The sequence below is a fragment of the Drosophila mauritiana genome, chromosome 3L, assembly GCF_004382145.1.
Source record: "Drosophila mauritiana strain mau12 chromosome 3L, ASM438214v1, whole genome shotgun sequence".
NCBI lineage: Eukaryota > Metazoa > Arthropoda > Insecta > Diptera > Drosophilidae > Drosophila > Drosophila mauritiana.
This window is the reverse complement of record NC_046669.1, coordinates 4,611,827-4,629,543: the sequence shown is the minus strand read 5'-3', so window position 1 is coordinate 4,629,543 and position 17,717 is coordinate 4,611,827. Positions and strand designations below refer to the sequence as shown.

The window sequence follows — 17,717 nt, the reverse complement described above, 5'->3', positions numbered from 1 at the left end:
CTTTCTATATGAAATATATGCAAATATTCCGTCTTTTTTTCTGGGCGCTGTGTTTGCATTAATAATTGCTACAAATAAAATAAAGAGCTATTAAAAAACATGATGTATATGTACACCATAAATTTTAAAAGTGAGCTTTTTGTAGCGCATGGCATTCGCTTTTTAATTTTCAATATTTAACTTTTAATTGTAGGCAATCAATTTTGAAAGAGCCCAGTCTTGCTGTAAAATATATCAAAAATAGTTATTCAAGCGCATATACTCGCACATATGTACATATAAATATGATTTTTCATACGCGCCGCGCCTCAGCATCATTTATCAAACCGAATATTTTCATCTGTCAAACGCAAATTGTTATTGAACTGAACTCATTTTTAGAAAGTGAGTTCGACTCGAAGTTGGTCCGCACTTTGGGGAGTCATCGATTATGACTTTGAACGTATTTACATATACTCGATACATATTATACATATATGTACATATGTATATGTACATATGGCTACTGTGCAAAATTGACTATTCACCGAATTGATATTTCAAGAACGCTCTCAAGCCGCCGCACACAAAAAGCGCTCTTCGAGTTTTCCCCCCACTGAGATTTGATTTGTTTATTTATATTTTAAACATTTTTGTTTGCCTGACTTTTTTGCCCCATCATGGCCAATCCAAGATGTGAAGTGAATATTTTGTTCATTTGTGCCTGGTCATGGCCCCACGCACAGTTTGCCACAATTTTACTTTCATTTCTAATTATCGTATGATAATGTTTCGCAAGTGATCGCGATCGAGATCTCTCAGGAATCCTACAAAATATTGCTGTCTATTTTTGAGAGAAAGTACGGGTACTTAGGTAAACTATTTAATTTTAGAGAAATATTTAATTCGCTGTAAATCATTTTTATGACCTCGAAATCCGCTAACTAATGTCTCTGACATCGAAAAGAGTTGCCCGACTTGTGGAACATTGAAAGCGATTCATTTAGTTGTTAGTGAGTCTTTTCTTGCCCCGTTTTAGTTTTTATGCGTAAAGTTCAAACTACTTAAGACAATTATTTCCGGCACTTTTTCTTTGGCTTTGCCATAAAAAACTGGCACAGAATTGTTGTGTTGTTTGCCGTATTCCTGTTCTGGCAATTTGCCTGTCGCTTTAACTGAACTCGACCGAACTGAAACTGAACTCGAATTTCACAGCAAATCGCTGTATAATTCCAATTATAAACAATTACCTGTAGTGAACCCAAGACGCCCCGAGTCAAAGTTAGTTGTTTTTTTTTTTTTTTGTTTTTGTAGATTTTTACTCGTTCTGTCCTACTAACCTGAAACGAAAAAGAGAGAAATTGTTTGGGTAAAGTAAGCTTTTTTTAGCACTTATATGCGAAAAATCAGCAAGAGTTTCGTTTCGGGGTGGCAAAATCAGAGTATGACTCACTGGGCGTATGAGCGATTTCGTATCAATCCGGTTCAATGACACCCATGTGGGCCAGCACCGAGTGCAGTCAGCATTAAATGTTAATATATTAATGATTTGCAATCGCCGCCGCAACCAGACTTTTCTCGGCCCGCATTGTGGACATTGGCCAACTTAGGCGACAATTGGCCGCTTTTAATTGCCAAGTCGAGTTGCCGCGATTCCAAACCAAACCATTCCCATCCGGTTCACTCGGCACCCTAATGCGGTGGCAGATCTCGCATTGAGGCTCTATATAGGCACAGTAAAAAATATTTTACTATATATTATATTTTTAGTAGCTTTTTTGTCCAATTTTAATTTATAAAGTTTGTAAAGGAAAGGAAAGGAAAGTTTGTTGTTGTAAAGGAAGGAAGGGAAGTTGAATGCCACAACTTTTTCTGCACTTTTTCGAACACAAAGTATGGATAGAATAGATTTCGAAGCTTCTTAAACTCTAGTTTTTTTCCTTAAATTCCCTAATTTTTTCCCAGTGCATCTCTCCGCTATGGCAATTCATTAACGCTCCACATGCGAAAGAAACGCTGCAAGTCCGTCTCGGACTCTGGCTCAAAGAAAAAGTTGCTGTGCCAGTTTTCGGTTTTGTGCAACAGTTGCAGCTTGCAGCCTGCGACTTCAACGGCCAGTCGACTCATGATTGTCTATCCATCCGTCCGCCTGTCCGTCCGTCCATCCGTTTAGCTGGACCGGCGTTGGTTTAATTATTTAATTTTGCGCTCATTTGCATGGGGCAAGCCAGCCCAGTCTCCGCCGCCTTTCGCAAGTGATTTGCATCCGAGAGCGATTGTGTGTTTGGATCCGTGCAGTGGAGCGCATTCCCCCGAAAACACCCATGCACCCACGCCCCCAGCGATCTATGGCCAGTGCCAAGCGAAGTGGAAATGGAAACGCTGGCTACATTCGAAACCGAAATGAAATGAAACTGAGCCTCGAGCCAAAGGTGCCCGCTCCAGGCCTCGTTTAAATTTGGCAGTGTTGCACGTTTAATCTGGCGGTTATAAAACAAGGGAACAGCCATTCAAATATGCAGTAAAAATTGGGCAAAAATATATGCATAAAAAAAAACACAAAATATTAATAGTTTTTTACATCTTATAACTGTAAAACATATGATTTAGATTTTTGTAATTTTTTTTAGAGTTCAATTTCTACTTTTCCACACCCAGCTGCATATGAGGCTATATAAGTAAAAGCCGCAGGGCGGCTTTTAGAGCGGAGACCCCGCCTAACAGCGGAGTAACTGTGAACAAAACGCTAAAATTATCCTCCATTAAGCTAAATTCACTTTAAATTTGCAAACATTTTCCCGTAACGAAATTCATTGTAAAAACACTTGGCCTGCCTTGGCAACCAGTGCAATTTAACAGCCACTGCAGCCCTCGGCCCAATATGTAAATTTTTCTATAAAAGCGAAACCAAAACAGAGACAACAAAAATGTTAGCCCCGAAATAAATTCAAATTTTTTATGAATCAGGGAAAGATGTGAGCATGTGGGCGTGGCGGGGCGGGGCAGCAGAGTGCGTGACTGAATGGCAGACTTGGACAAAGTTAGAGTGAGCCATAGAAAAAGACCACTACAAAGTGGATTGTACACTGAAAAATAAGTTAAGAACGATGGACGATATGTTAACTTCAGAATTCAAGAATTTATAAGATTTAGTGTCTATAAGTTTCAACTTCAGCATTCATTCAAGTTTCAAATCGAAAAATCATACTTATTATATGCATAAGCTAAGAACCCAATAAAGGATATAGGATTTCAAGATGTTTCTATTGGTATCACTTAATTAGTTCAATTTAAAATAAATTTTAAGTAAAAACATTTTCTCCACCGTGCACATAGCGAGACATTTGATTGCATTTTAAAACGGCACATAAAAATTGTATATTTAATGTAATTTTTTTTCTAAGTGACATTGCCCACGTTTGATGATGCTGCTTCTACGGATGTTGTGGATATTTCTTTGGCTGGTCATCACCGAAGCCTGCAGAATGTCTTTCAATATTTTATGCGTGGGCGGAGTGGGGGGATGCTACGAAGATGTCGACGACGACACACTGACACACACACACACGAGATGTTGAAAAATTAATGAAAATGCCGTACCAAATTGAAAACAATCAGGGTCCAAGCGGATAGAGAGAGATGGCAGCCACAGGCATGAAAGAGACGGCGCATAGGGGACTAGAAAGAGAGGGGTGATAGAAAATGCAGTTGACCAAATATGCGCAAATATTGTGGTTTGAAAAGAGCAACAGCAAGGCAAAAGCCGGTAAAGGCAGAAATAAAGCGTGGCAACAAGATGATGTTAAAAACGATGACGATGATGATGCTGATGGTGATGATGATGAAGAAGCCCCTCTGACTAAAATAAAAAAAAGAAAAACGAGGCAAAACAAGAAGAAGACGAAACACAAACAAGCAACTTGAAAACTTGATGTAGGTCAAATATTTTTTTCTTGCGGCTTCCAGTCAACGCCTGCTAAAAAGTGGTAGAAATAGGGACGTTGCGGGGTAACTGAAAATGGTAGAGGCTACCCGGGAACTCGTCTTAAATGTCTGCCTTTGCATGTGTGCGTATCGGTGTGAGCGTGTTACTTTCGGTTTATAGGCCAATGCAAGATGGCAAGTTTATGAAGCATATGCGGAAGCAGAACGCCGCAGAAGAGGAGGAGGATTGTAGAGGAGGAGGTGGGCATGTTTGAAAGTCTGCGGTGGTATAAAGTTGCACCCTCTCACCAGCGTATATGGCCCGGGGTTATGATGAAGTTTCCGACATTGATGAGGCTGCCGGAGCGGAGCTGCTGCCACAATAACCAAAGGAGACTGACAGCTGGCCCAGCTCGGGTTGCTCCTTCTGAGCGTTCTTAATTGCCGGGGCAAACACACACAAAAACGAAACAAATAATAACCCACCGGGAGAAACAAAAAGTTGGTCAATAACCAAGTCCCAAACGAAACTTCCGTCAAGTTGTTGCAGTCTTTTTAACTGGTTGTGGCAAGAACAAAAAAATATTCCCCAACCGCAAGCTATTTTTAATAACACCATAAGCGGTTTTAAGTTATGGCTTCTCGGTTCTCACTTTATTGATAGTCGATAATGAGAACTGAAAATGGCTGATTCAATTTCAAAAATTATTATTAGTTTAATATATCATTTTAACTTTACAAAATTAAAAGCACTTCAATTGTATTGATATATCTAATTATTAAAGAACGGAGTATAGAACTTATTATATTAATTTACATCAGAGATAAAAAAAAGCGAATTTCTTGCTCTGCAGTCAAGCTAAACAAAAGCTGCCATCGAAGTTCTTGGCATCTGGTGGTATCAGGGTGGAATGGAGTTGGCTGAAAACATATTTACCCGTAAAATGCAACCCTGAGCAGATGAAAAACCCCCCCACCCCACCGGCTGCCAAACCCACTGAACTCCTGCCAAATTGGACCATGAACGTGATCAATTATTGGCCATTGTTGCGCATTTTTTCTTGTGTGCGGCTCGAAATCAATAACACAACAAAAGCCAAGTCAAGCGGCCAAGCGGCTCAAGAGTCAAGGCTAAAATCGAACTTAACTCGAATCGAGTTGCGTTTCGTATTTGTCTTTATCAGAGACCACTGTGAACTAAGCTTAAATAATAACTGTCCAGAGACCGCAACAAATATACAATTATGAGCGTGGACAAAAGGCTAGAAATGCATACAAAATCACATTAAATATCAATGTCAGTCGTTAATTGTGACTCGACCCTATCGATTGTCAAGATGTTTGGGGCTATAAAAAGATGATGGCGTTGCCTCGTTGGTATTACCTTCTCTATAAGTCGGGTCTGCTGACCCCCGGGGGCAATTGGAGGAGAGGTGTTATGTGGCCAAATATAGATCGCCTCAGTTTTTTTTACTTGTTTCGGTGAGCTGGCACTTTTTGTCAATAAAATGAAATACTTGAAAATTGAGCCGTTTTTTAGATTCCGTTTTTTTCCACCTATTGTTCAGTTTGTCTTGCAAGTGGCTTCCGCTTTTTAAGTTCGCTTGTTCAGCTATTCAATTACTTTGGCAAACTTATTGTATCGACGGCTTTTCTGTTTTTCTGCTGACCTTTGCTGTTTTTTTCCTATTTATAGTTTGGCAAGATTTATCGAACGTTTACATAAGCAGTAGTTAAATATCGAATCTAAGATAGTGACATAGAAAAAGTAGTGCTTACCTAAGCACTGGGATTAAAGAAAAACATAAATGCATGTTTGTTTCATTTTACAAATAACAAAGATGAATAAAAGAGGCAATAATGCGGGGATTACATAAAAAGTGTTGGTAAAATATTCGAAATTAACATTTATACGTCACATTTATTTAAATTCACCATTTAATTTGAGTGAATTCACGCTGTCTTTCCCGCGAACTGCCAAAAGAACACAATGGCAGATGGTTTAGCATTCCCACCGAAAGAAAATGATTGCAATAGAAAGTCGAGAGCCTGGTTAGGCTATTTCAAATTTACCATAATTAATTTTTAAACCATCTGCAGTTAAAGGCCGTTCAAATAGCTGGACCTTCCGCTCTTTGCCGCAATTGAATTAATTCAATGTGAATTCGAGCAAGATACAACTAATTTCAGTTGAAGGAAATGGCAGACATCAAGCAAAATGCTGGGACAATGACGGCGGTCTTCTGGCCAAGTGAAGATACCGTTTTGGCCAGGCATTATCGGCTTTTGTGTGCAGTTACTTTGGCTCCGACTCCATTCTTTCCAATTTCGTTAATGGATTTGCTTTTGTTTCGGTCCGAGCTGTGAAATATTTTAGACAAAGTCGTAGAACTAATAATGGCAATATAGTATGTATGCAGGTACTTGGGATCGGGTATTTGGGTAGCTCAAATTAATTTGATGTGAGCCGAGCTTTCAGTGATTGCAGTAACCGGGCTAATTGGTGGCCTGTTTTCCGTTCTTTTTTTCTTCTTAATTTAGTAGCTTGCTTTATATCTTTTTCCCTTTTGACTAATGGTGACCAGGCCCAGCATGTGTGTGCCGTCAATGATATATAATTAGCCACGGCAAAAAGGCAAATTGGCTGACCAATGTCTGGGCCAGAGTTTAAAGCCGCAAATGCCCAAAAGCAGAGTAGGACTCCCCACCCCTCTTCCGCCGACATAGTGTTTTTACAAATTGCAGACTAATTTGGTAAGGGGGGCGCTACGAAAAGGGCCAACACTTGCTGTAACTTATGGCCCTCCGGTCGGTATAATATCTGTATGTAAGTGTACATCTGTATGTTGCACATTTCCTTTTGAAAAGTTATTAGCGTGTTGAGCGCCATTTTTCTTGCTTTTCTTTTTGATTTAACATTTTTTATTTCCACCCGGCATACATACAAATTTTCATTAAAAGACATAAATTGTGCAGAAAAATGCTCCTCCACTGCTGGCGGCTAAAGAATGTCTGTAGCTTTAGCTGCAGATGTATCTGTATCTATGACTACAGCTATATGTATATATAGCTCTGGATCTGGATCTGAATCAGAGTCTGGTCGGGGTCTGTCTGAGTGGGCGTTGGCAGAAGGAGTAGATCTATGTGTGCATGTCGAGTGCTTTATTTTTCAGCCTTTGCGCTTTTTATTTACGGTTTATTTTTTCTCCCAGCATTTTGAATGAATGAAAGTTGCACGAGTGCAGCGAATAAATGAATGAATGAATAAGCGACTGAGCAACTGAACGAGTGAGTGGGTGGCAGCTACAAGAATGTTGCAAATGATTCAACAAAACGCTGTACATTAAAATATTTGGCTGGGAGGGGCGTACACCACTGCGTATGCTCAACATTTGCAATTCGTTGCATTACCGAGAAAGGAAATTAGTCAAATGTCGGCGACAAATTGAATGGCTAAAAACAAACCAAGCCGTAATGGAATACAAATACCGATTAAAAAGTCGGCAAAAGAACATTTCGGTTGAGAGGTCTCAGAAAAAAAAGGCAAAGACCTCCCTGCGCACCTGTTCACAGCGGAAATGGAAGACTTTGAAATGCCCTGTGGCCGGAAAAAAAGCAAACACGACAAGGTACAAAGACTTGTGGGATATTATATTAAACACTCAGACAGGCCGGCAAAAAAAGCAAAGAAATTATGTGTTCTTCGTGGATTTAGGTAGGGATTAACCGCAGTTGGTGAAGTAGAAATATCAACTGACAAATGGGGAAACTGGATACATGTGTTTATCAGGCTGCACTTCTAAGGACTTAACTTAAAGTAAGAAAGAATAACTCGTTTTAGAATTTAAAATTTTCAAAGAAAGATTTGTTTAATCCATTACCTCAATTGCCCAAATGCCTAAAACCAGCTGTAGGCAACCATGATATCTAGTGATTCTAGCACTTAGCTCCACTCTTTCTCCATTTCACCGGCGATTAAAGAATTCTAGGAAGCCCGCGCCCACTTAGGTATAGGATTTTCACTTTTTTCCCCGGTTTCGCTTTTCTTTGGCCATTAAGTTTCGACGTTAGTAAACAAAAAAGCGAAAGATAGCAACAGAGTGTGTCCGACAATTTTTGCCCATTTCGCTGATGCGACGTCGTAAACTTTCATGTGCCGCCTTCGCTGCCAACTTTTTGGTCGTGATCTTTCACTCACTCACTTTTTCCACTGTCTCTTCAATCTAACTCGAAAAAAACACACACGCCGAGGCATTCAAATTAGTTGTGGGCGCTCTTCCCCGCTTTTTTTGTACCATTTTTGGATTCGTTGTAATTTCAGGCAACACACGTTCGTGAGGGCCCCAAACCAAGCCCAACTGACCACGCCCACCTGCCAGGAGGGACACGCATAAATCTCGCTACTATGTCAATCGCATCAAAGTCACGTAATCTATGCGACATTTTCACTGAATCGTTAAAATTGGAAAAAGCGCTACGGAGGTGCACTTAATTTGGCACAGAAAAAAATTGAAGGGATTTTGAAAGGATTATCCAAATATTTTAACTAATTAAATTGTTTTTAAGTACCATGTAATACAAGCCCGTTTGTATTATTTTAATCTGCAGTAACTTTTTATGGAGCAATATATTTTAATATTTTTTTCCTGTAATCTAAAAAATCCTTTTACTGTCTAAACCATTTTTTTTAAGTGCACTTAGATCGAGCAATGCCTGCGCAGGCTCATCATGCATTATTCGAGTGGCATTCGGCAAATGCAGTTAGATGCACATTTGCTTAGTAAATTGTTTTCGAATCTGTTTGGCCAAGTCCGTTAGTGGCCCATCAGCTGGCCAACACTTCACGGCCAGTCAACACACGGCAACGATGATTAATGTCAAAGTCAGCGACATGTCAGCGAGCAAAAATAGTAATTAAATTTTTCGTTAAATCCGATCATTATGTAAAAACGAATTGAGTTCTGCCAACGCGTGAAGGTTTAATCAAATTTTTTCACACGAAAATGTTTTGTAAAGCTTTTTGCTTAACCCCGGCTGGCAAAGGAAAAATCGTTAAAAATATAAAAAGCAAGCTCAACGTTGGCAAACTGAAACACAATGCGCAGAAAAAGTGGTTAACACGCCCCGTGAACTCTCGCACATGTTTAAAAATGGAAGTTATTGCACTTATTTTTCCCTTTTATTTTGTTGCAATCTCTGGCCATCTATTGTAGTTTCAGGAAAAGGGGGAAATTGTGCGACTTTGTATCTCGAAATTAAATGCATCATAAGTGCACGCGATTTCAGCACTTTATTATACTCCTTGGCACCATCGTTCAAGGTCAAAACGCTTTTCATTACATCTGATAACACACATGCTCACATTGAGTACATGGGTGTTGTTATTGATATAAAACTAAAAATTTATATTGTAAATAAGTTACTATAATGATCAGAAGAAGTTTTAGTGTGGGATTAGACTACTTAAATTGCTGAGGGCTTTTGTTAAAAATGCAAATAAATTTCTACAGCTACCAGCATAATGTATTTCGCTGTCATAATTTTTTTCCAGTGCCCTGTATTTCAGTCTGGCTCACCAGTTTCCTTTTGACAGCTTTAAGAATGGCCCAAAATGATTTGTGCGAGGCCGCGACAGCAACACTTTCCATTCACGCCCGCGCCTTTCGCTTTTCATTCGCAAACAGTTCTGCAGTTGTGCGAAACTGGAAATTAAAAACACTTAATGTGCACTTCCGGCACGAGGCGGGGGAAAAAAGATGAAAATTCCGGAGATACGTACTATGCTCGAGATGCCGGAGTTGCTGCAGCAACTTATCGGTGCCATCAGCAGCAGCAACAGCAACATGCTCAGCGGCAACATCGGCGGCCAACAACATTTTACGTTAATATGTTTGTTTGTTTGTCTTTTGTTTCTGGCTCTAACCCTTTTTTGGCACGTTTTGTCTTCTGCCTTTGTTGCCTGTGTGTCGTCTTGCTTTTTGTGTGTGTTTTTTGCCACTCCACTCTGCTCTTTCGCTAAATGTTGTTTACTTATTGTCATTGTTGGTGCTGTTGCCATTTTTCTTTTGTTTTTCCCAACATTGTTGGTGCCGCTGCTTAACATTCACCTACTTTTCACCTTGTTAGCCACGTTTGAACAGCAGCAGCAGTAGTGGCAGCAGTGGCTGTAGAAAAAGCAGCAAGTTCTGCGCTTGGCCCTGGCATCATCATCAAAGCCAACGGCGGAGGCTTCAAATGAAATTAGAAGTTGACGCAGTGCAAAAGTAGAAAAAGCAGCTAAAGCACCAAAAGGCGGCCAAAACAATAAGGTACAACGGCACGATAGGGGCTGAAACAAAAAGCCAACAATGCAAACTGCACAGCGAGCCAAAGCCAAGGAACGAAGCGAATTCAGAAGACGATGGCCTACACTGCAACAAAACTAACGACCTAAATAAACTGAAAAATGGTAGAAGAGCTAGTGTAAATAAAAAATAACCCTTCAAAAGATAAGTTCATGGATTCAATTTTAGTTACCTACAGTTTTCCCCCAGTGTAAATCCGCTCTCCTCAGCGGCGAGAAGATGAAAACTGAGCTCTAAGTAGAAAGTTAATTAGGCTTAAATGTGCGAGAAGTCGACGATGACGACGGCATTGAGTAGGAAACACAACAAATACAACAAGAATAATGGCAACAATAGCCAGGGAGAAGATGAAGCAGAAAAGCCAATTAAAAATTCTTACGCTTTTGCCTTAATTTTTCCACCAGCTTCGCAATGGCTAATAATAATTTTAAGCCAAAAAACTGAATCGCTGTACGGCATCAGCTGCTTGTTAATTAATTTTTATGCATTTCTACAAATGTTCGATTCGAAAAAGTTTTGCGATCCGGACTTGGTGTTTTTGTTAGCGTGCAGCGAAGCGAGCCAATCAATGGCCAAGCGAAACTTTCGTTTCGACTGAATTTCACTCTTGTCCCAAAGGCGCCCACAGAAAATCGCCCAGAAATCATTGGCCGACCCGCCGCCAACTTGGTTGACATTAATTGGGCCCATTAAACGGTGTTCGCTAATAAGTTGGCATCAACTAAGTTCCGGAAGTGCCGCCGCTCTGGCTCTTCAGTTCCGGCCATTGTTGTGTTCTTCTCGGCCTTGTCCAGCAGAAAGATATTCCGGAATGGAAACGATTAACACTCCTATAACTTACGGCAAATCAAATTGGACTGTTTGCTGTCCTAACGACATTACAATCTGTGCCACAAAGTCTTTTGAGCAGGATTAACAACTTGCGACAGATTGATACTTTTTCAATAATCCAGTAGAGAAAATCTTGTGAACACGAACTTCAAAAATATATACAGATAAAACTCGCAAAATCATTTAGTATCATAATATGAAGTTCAAATTAATAATTAACGATTCAGAGCTCAGATGTTAAAATAATGTCAATAAACTAAGAACCAAACCATGACACACTAATTTAATTATGAACTAATCGCGTAAAGAATAGCTGAAAATATATAATAATCAGATAATAAATATATGTGAATCCCATATAGATATTTTTACAAATTTCTTTTAAAATAATTAATGAATATTTTTTATAAGGGAATGTACTGGGAGGCATAGCTTAGGCATACGTCATATATATCAATTGAAAATCTGAGCTGCCCACTCCACATCCGCTGCCATCTGGATGACTTCATCGAGCGGCCTATTTTGAATCCCAAAAGGGGTAGTATTAACGTGGTCTTAAGGTCGTGCCATCAACGCGGCCAACGGCAGCAACTAATTTAGGGCTTAGCTCTAATCAACGTGGCGCAGACCGCCGCACTGAAATCTCATGGATGCGTGTGCCTGCATCTGAATGCGAGTGTGTGTATCTGTGTGGGCCATAATTGAATGGAGCGCGGTAGGTGGGTGTGCCAGAAGGAGTTATCCACTGGGCAATGCAGCAGCCACAAAGGGTATCCACTTCAGCAACTTTCTGCATGTGCCAGTCAATTTGCATTTTGAGGAGCGGAGAGCCAGAGAAGCTGGCAACTGTTGCATAATTAAAATTGGAAAATTAATTTTATAATTTCTGCCAGCGCTTTCATTATTAACAATTGTGTCGAAAAACACAAAAGCTCCTTCTGCTGACCGACATTTTCTCTTGGTTTTTTTCTATTTGTTTTTCAGTTTTCAGTTTTCCGTACTCAGTTTTCAGTTTCGGTTTTCAGTTCGCCCGATTCTGGCATCTCGATTCTCTTTTGTTTCAGGTTTCGAGTTCCTGTTCTGGCCGTTTGGCTGGTTCCATTTATTATTTATGTGCATTTTGATGTGGAAAATATTCCCTTTTCGTCGTTTTGTTTGCCATGTTGTAGCTACGTTTTTATATATTTTGTTGTTACATGGAGTTTTGCCAGTTGGAAATTTGTCGCCACCCGGAAAAGTTTTTAGGGAGATATGTATATATTTTGCGTATTGTCATTTGGATAACATTGTAATGCAGTTGGACTGGAATAGTTTTTTACAGTTCGAGAGCTGGAAAAGCTGCAGAGCAATTTCCACTCTACACTCTTGGCCATGTGGGTTAATTAGCACTGGCTTTTCCTCAGCTAAAGGGAAATCACTTGGCAGTTATGCTTGAATCTGCAACATTACGGGGCCTTTGAGTTTCCGCCTTGGCAACTACATATGCATACGTATATGTATAGTTCCGATTAACCCCGGCTTGGAAACTACAGTTCCGATTTAACCCGGGCTTAATGAGGCCGCAGATGCAGAGTTGGCCAAAAGAAACCGCTGATGTAATGCCACGCACATTTGCCACAAGGCAATGCCCCTACCACAGGCTGCTAACTGCCCATTGTGTGTAAATTTGTTACCATTTTTTCAGCTTATCGTTGTATTTCTTTTTTTTCTGCGCTACCTCGTATTGCACATAAAGGTAATTTCTAATTTGCTGGTGTTTTATTGTTTTTCTGCCGGCTCACTTTATGGCGCCGACTTATGCAACACCTCTGAGGCAGCGACGCATGCGCACGAATTACACACATGGCTATGGACACTAAACGCAGGGCTTTGCCTCCATATCGGCCATAAAAGCATAACGGCGTTCATTAATCATGCCGGTCACGTCGGCCCAAGAAAAAAAGAACTGAAAACCTTACACTAACATAAATTGTCTAAAAGCGAGAATGTGCTCTAGTAAACGCAGAACTAATTGTGAATAGTTAATGAGGCTTGGAGACCAAACAGACAACAAACCTTGAAAACACAGAAAATCTGATTTCTTACGAACTTATTCTATTTCGGGAGATTAAGTGGTTTTCCATTGTCATGCTTAATTGAAGAATATAGTTCTATAAGGAACATTTAGAATACCAAATACCTTCGCAAATTCGCTACAAAAGTAATTTACTTATTGTATTATGTTGGAATCCCAAAAGGGAATGATTGAATTGGAGTCTTTTTTATGTGGAATTCTTCCCAATCTATCTTTAAGTCGTCTTGGGCCTAGATTTTTCGCTAACTGCACTGAAGCTAGAGGGAATGTGGCAGCAAAAGAACAGTAGCATCGACAACTGTTGCCAATTAGCGGCAACATGCAAAGCGCATTTGCATTTGCATTGAACCTGGAGCTCTCTATTTTGCGATTCTGCCTGCTGGCGATGACACCGGAGCACCGATGGCACCAACAACCGAGCTGGAAAACGTAATCAGTTCAAGTCGCGGCGCGGGATTAGGTTCAGTTATGGGGGCAGGTATAGGTATCCTAATTGAGCTCCTCAGATATAATGTGCGGCAATAAATCCAGGATTTTTGCATACCTGGTAAACCGGGAAATCTCGAGGAAACCCACATCGCATCGAACCATATACCTGAGTGGCTTAAAAGTCGCCCGCACACGCACTGATTGCATCATTTGGCCTCAAACCAGTGAGGAGAACGTTTCAATTTGCATAGAAGATACGAGAGGAAAATGTCAGACTATTCCGGCAGCGACTACAATGGCAACTCCCAGAGGAGGGAGAAATCCGTGAGCTATGCCCTCTACCTCCACCGAAGGGAGTTGGGGCGTCCCAGGCGCAAGATGATGCGAATCGCTAGCACCAAGTTGCAGCTGACAAACGAGCTCATCCAGCTGCAGCAGCGTCGCCAATGGGAGACGGCCTTTGACCTCGAGTTCGACGCGGAGGCCAGTTCCCAGCAGATGAGTGCACTCGATAGGGAACGGGAATATCGGGACAGATTGCGAACCAATATGCAGCGGCAACTCGAGAAGCAGCAGAAACGCAAGCGAAAGTATCTCCAGGAAATCGGCAAACTATAGTACGAGCATATTGCGGAAGGCAATAATTAATTAATTAATTGAGCGCCATATTAAGTAATTTAAAGAGTATGATAACTCTTATTGACAAACTAGAAAATCAAGATTTTCAAGCTATAGGTTTAATCTTTCTGACAATTATGAATTTTACACTCAGGAAAGCAGTAACATAAAATAAGGAACTCAGAAATAGATTTTGTGATATCATCTTTTACAAATATTATTTAGTTTTACGGCAGTACAGCCTTATATGAATTATTATATAAATCTAGCAATAAAACAAAAGACTATCGCTCAATAAAATAGCTGCATAACAATTACATAAGGCCTTCTTTACTGAGACTATGAGACGAACTTATTTCGAAATGTGCCAAAAGATTTGTGATTAGCTATATATCGTTTATCTTCGCTCGTTTGCAGAATTGATTTTCCTTCTTTCTGGGCCACGGACTTTAAGCTGGCCTTAGCCAAGCCAAAAAAAAAGTATCATAAATCACGAAAAAAACTGCGACTTTCTGTGTGACTTCCACAACTCAAGAGATCGGGGCTGAGACAAGCAAAAGTGTTTGACTTTTGACACTTCTTCCTAGGCGGTTAAGGTGGCAACGTCTGTCAAGTGCAGGAAAAACTGAAAACTACAAGGAAATAACAGCTAAACGGATACCTGGCACTGTACAACATTTTAACTAGCAAACGCCAATTTAATGCTAATTTGACTCCTGTCAAAAAAAAGCTATAAACGAGGCTTTTACTATCCACTTTGCTTGTAAATCACGTGAATGTAAAATACAATTGCAGTATTTTGTATTGTTTTTTCCGGAAAATAATTTGAAATTTTGCATTTCTTCTGAAGTGCAACTTTCTATCGTGTTTTGGGTCTGCAGCATATACCCCAAACTACGCGACTACCTCGTGGAAAAGACAAGCGCCAAGAACAGGCAAGGAAATGCAACAGAAGCCGCCCAAAGGTGAGCGCGGCAACATTTTTTCAATTTCCTGCTGCCATTACGCCGCGCGTCGCAGCTGTGCGCCGTCCCTCTTGCACGCCGTTTTCCACGAGCCCCTCCGCCACTCAGAATTTTCCTGGCCATTGACGTTTTTCGCGCACGAAGGCTGCGTCTTCTTTTTAGTTTTTCTCTGGTCGCGGTTGTTGTCTTCGCTCTCGCTTCTCGCTTGATTTGTCACACAGTCCCAACGGGAAAATAAACCTGTCCCCGTGTACTATACAACACTCGCAGTGTCTCTGGGCCGCGGAAAACCGGTATGTGCGCTTTCTTTTTGCTCCCACTGTGCGGCAGAGTGGGCAAATGCCACGGGGTGGCAGGGGAGTAGTGCGGGGGCGGGATGCATTGCGTTTCATCTTAGCTCTCGTATTTAGTTGCAATTCCTTTACACACACTCGCAAGGAGCACACACACTTGGAAAAATATTGTTCTAACTTTAATTATACAATTTTGAAACATGCTTAAAATGCAATCGCATATTGAGGAAATGAATTGAATAATGGTCATTTTCAGATACATGTTGACTATGATGGTTGGTACCTTATAGTATGTTTTTGATTTAATATCTTAGTTTCTCGGTGTAACCAACCCTATTCCCCAGCGCTGTTTACTATTCTAAGTGCAGTATCTCGGCGAGTTTCGCTTAGTTTTTTACCAGCTTTTCCTTCGGTTTGTTACTGCTTTTTTTTTGTTGGCATGTCGGTTATTTATGCGCCTTGTTGTCCCAATTCTTGAAAAATACTACAACAAGCCTCGTGACTGCGTCTGTGTCTCTGTCCATGCACTTTAGGATTCTTTTTTGCAGCCTGCTATTTTTAATAAGCAATGCTGCAAAATCGCTCCCCTTCGGGCTTTTTGTTTCACTTACCTCACTTTATCCATTGGCCATTAAACGCTGCACACTGGAAAAGAGGGCAAAAAGGAGTTTTTATTATTTAAGGCAAAATCAATATGAGAAATTCTGCTGACAGCGACCAGCTCGCTGCGTTTGTATGTGCATATAAAATTTTACAACAACCCAGGGGCGGGGACTGACATAAATTTAATACCTTTTCAAATTGTTTTTCATAACCCATTTTCCTGTAAATGCGCTGCTGCACTCTGTTGGCCAGCAGATAAAGTGCATTTGTTTGCTTTTCCTTTATTTCACGCTGCAGTAATTGTTGCAATAGCAATGCCGAAAAACAAATGTGAACTACGCAAATACGAAACTAACTCGGCCGCTTGTTCTTTGCTGAATTTTATCTATTCTCTGCCCACAGCATTTGAGCCACTATTGATGCAAAGAGCTTTGCTAATAAGCCTTTAAAAATATGGAAATAATAATGTTGTTTTTAGCTGAAGAGCCAAACGTATGCACTAGCTCCTTAACAGACTTATTAAATCAAATATGTTATATGATATGAATATGCTATTCAATTCCTCAACTTAAAATAATAAGATTTTTAACTTTCGTTCATTTAACTTGGTGCAAAGTGAACCTCCTAACACCGTGCTGAATGTTATCATTAACCCCATAATGCCCCATTGCTTCGCCAGTTCCGTGTACCCATGTCTTTATGTTCATTCAGCCGTGGGACAATGGGAAACTTTGGATTCTACCCATTTGAGTTTTCCCGATGATTTTTGCTACTGCTGTTGTTGGTTTGTTTGCTATTCCTGTTTTTTACTCTTCGCTTTGCACTTGGGCTTCTTCTTGTTGCATTGAATTCTGCGTGTCAGCAGCAGCTGTGTTGGCCACTAAACAACGACCAATGTAACAACAACTGTAATAATAGCAACAATAATGGCAAACAAAACAAAAAACACACTCCGGCTCAAACAAACAACATTGTACAAATAACAACACTTTTTATTGCTACCAAAAGGGAGATGGATGGAGTAGTTGCCAAAGCAGAAGAAGCAGTCCACTGAAGGGGGAATATTCATTGGGGAGGGGTCCGGGTGGTAAAAGTGGGTGAGGGGCTGAAAGGGGGCGGTGTGAGAGGAGTAAACACAAATAAACAATTGCAATTGTGTGCCGATGGTTGTAATTCTGTGAGCTGCTAAATCGTCTGTAAATACTTTTGTACAAGTTAACAGTAATAAATGGGCTTTTTATGAGTTGTATGGGACAATATTTGTGAGCACACTACACAACACTGGACACGAGTTGAAGGACGAGTGGGTTGGAGAAGGTGGATTAATGGGCCGAAGATCCTTGTCAAAGAGATAGATGTGTGTTTCGACTGGAATTATACCCAGTGCTCGTACCTAAAGTGTTTTCATCGTAATGTACCCAATAAGGAAATATCAACTTTAGTGTAGGTATAAAAAACGAAATCATTTTTACAAACCCTGGCATCAAAGAATTTCACATTCCAAAATTTGTTTCCTGAGATACAGCTGCCTTTGCAAGCTATGCAACATACAAAACCTGTACTTTACAAGTTTATAGCAGATAATTCATGGGGAATCGTTGGTAAGATAAGAGCGATAGCAAAATTATGCCAATAACCACAACAAAAGTTCGCATAC

At 40.4% G+C, this 17,717-nt stretch overlaps 2 protein-coding genes across 3 annotated transcripts in view; one reads left to right on the top strand and one right to left on the bottom strand.

Moving 5' to 3' along the window:
• The window catches only part of LOC117138952, a 104,061-nt gene that overhangs the window by 73,057 nt on the left and 13,287 nt on the right, over window positions 1-17,717 (bottom strand). For both annotated transcript variants that reach the window (XM_033300992.1, XM_033300993.1), the window contains exon 2: window positions 16,069-16,102. The gene's annotated coding sequence lies outside the window, so the exon portion shown is untranslated. The remainder of the gene's footprint in view (window positions 1-16,068; window positions 16,103-17,717) is intronic.
• LOC117138957 lies at window positions 13,778-14,463 on the top strand. The gene has a single exon (XM_033300997.1). It carries the CDS (start codon window positions 13,849-13,851, stop codon window positions 14,197-14,199), a length of 351 nt encoding a protein of 116 aa, XP_033156888.1. The 5' UTR covers window positions 13,778-13,848; the 3' UTR covers window positions 14,200-14,463.

Excerpts from the sequence above, each read along its gene's own strand:
- LOC117138957 (XM_033300997.1), top strand. The coding sequence starts at position 13,849 with ATGTCAGACTATTCCGGCAGCGACTACAATGGCAACTCCCAGAGGAGG.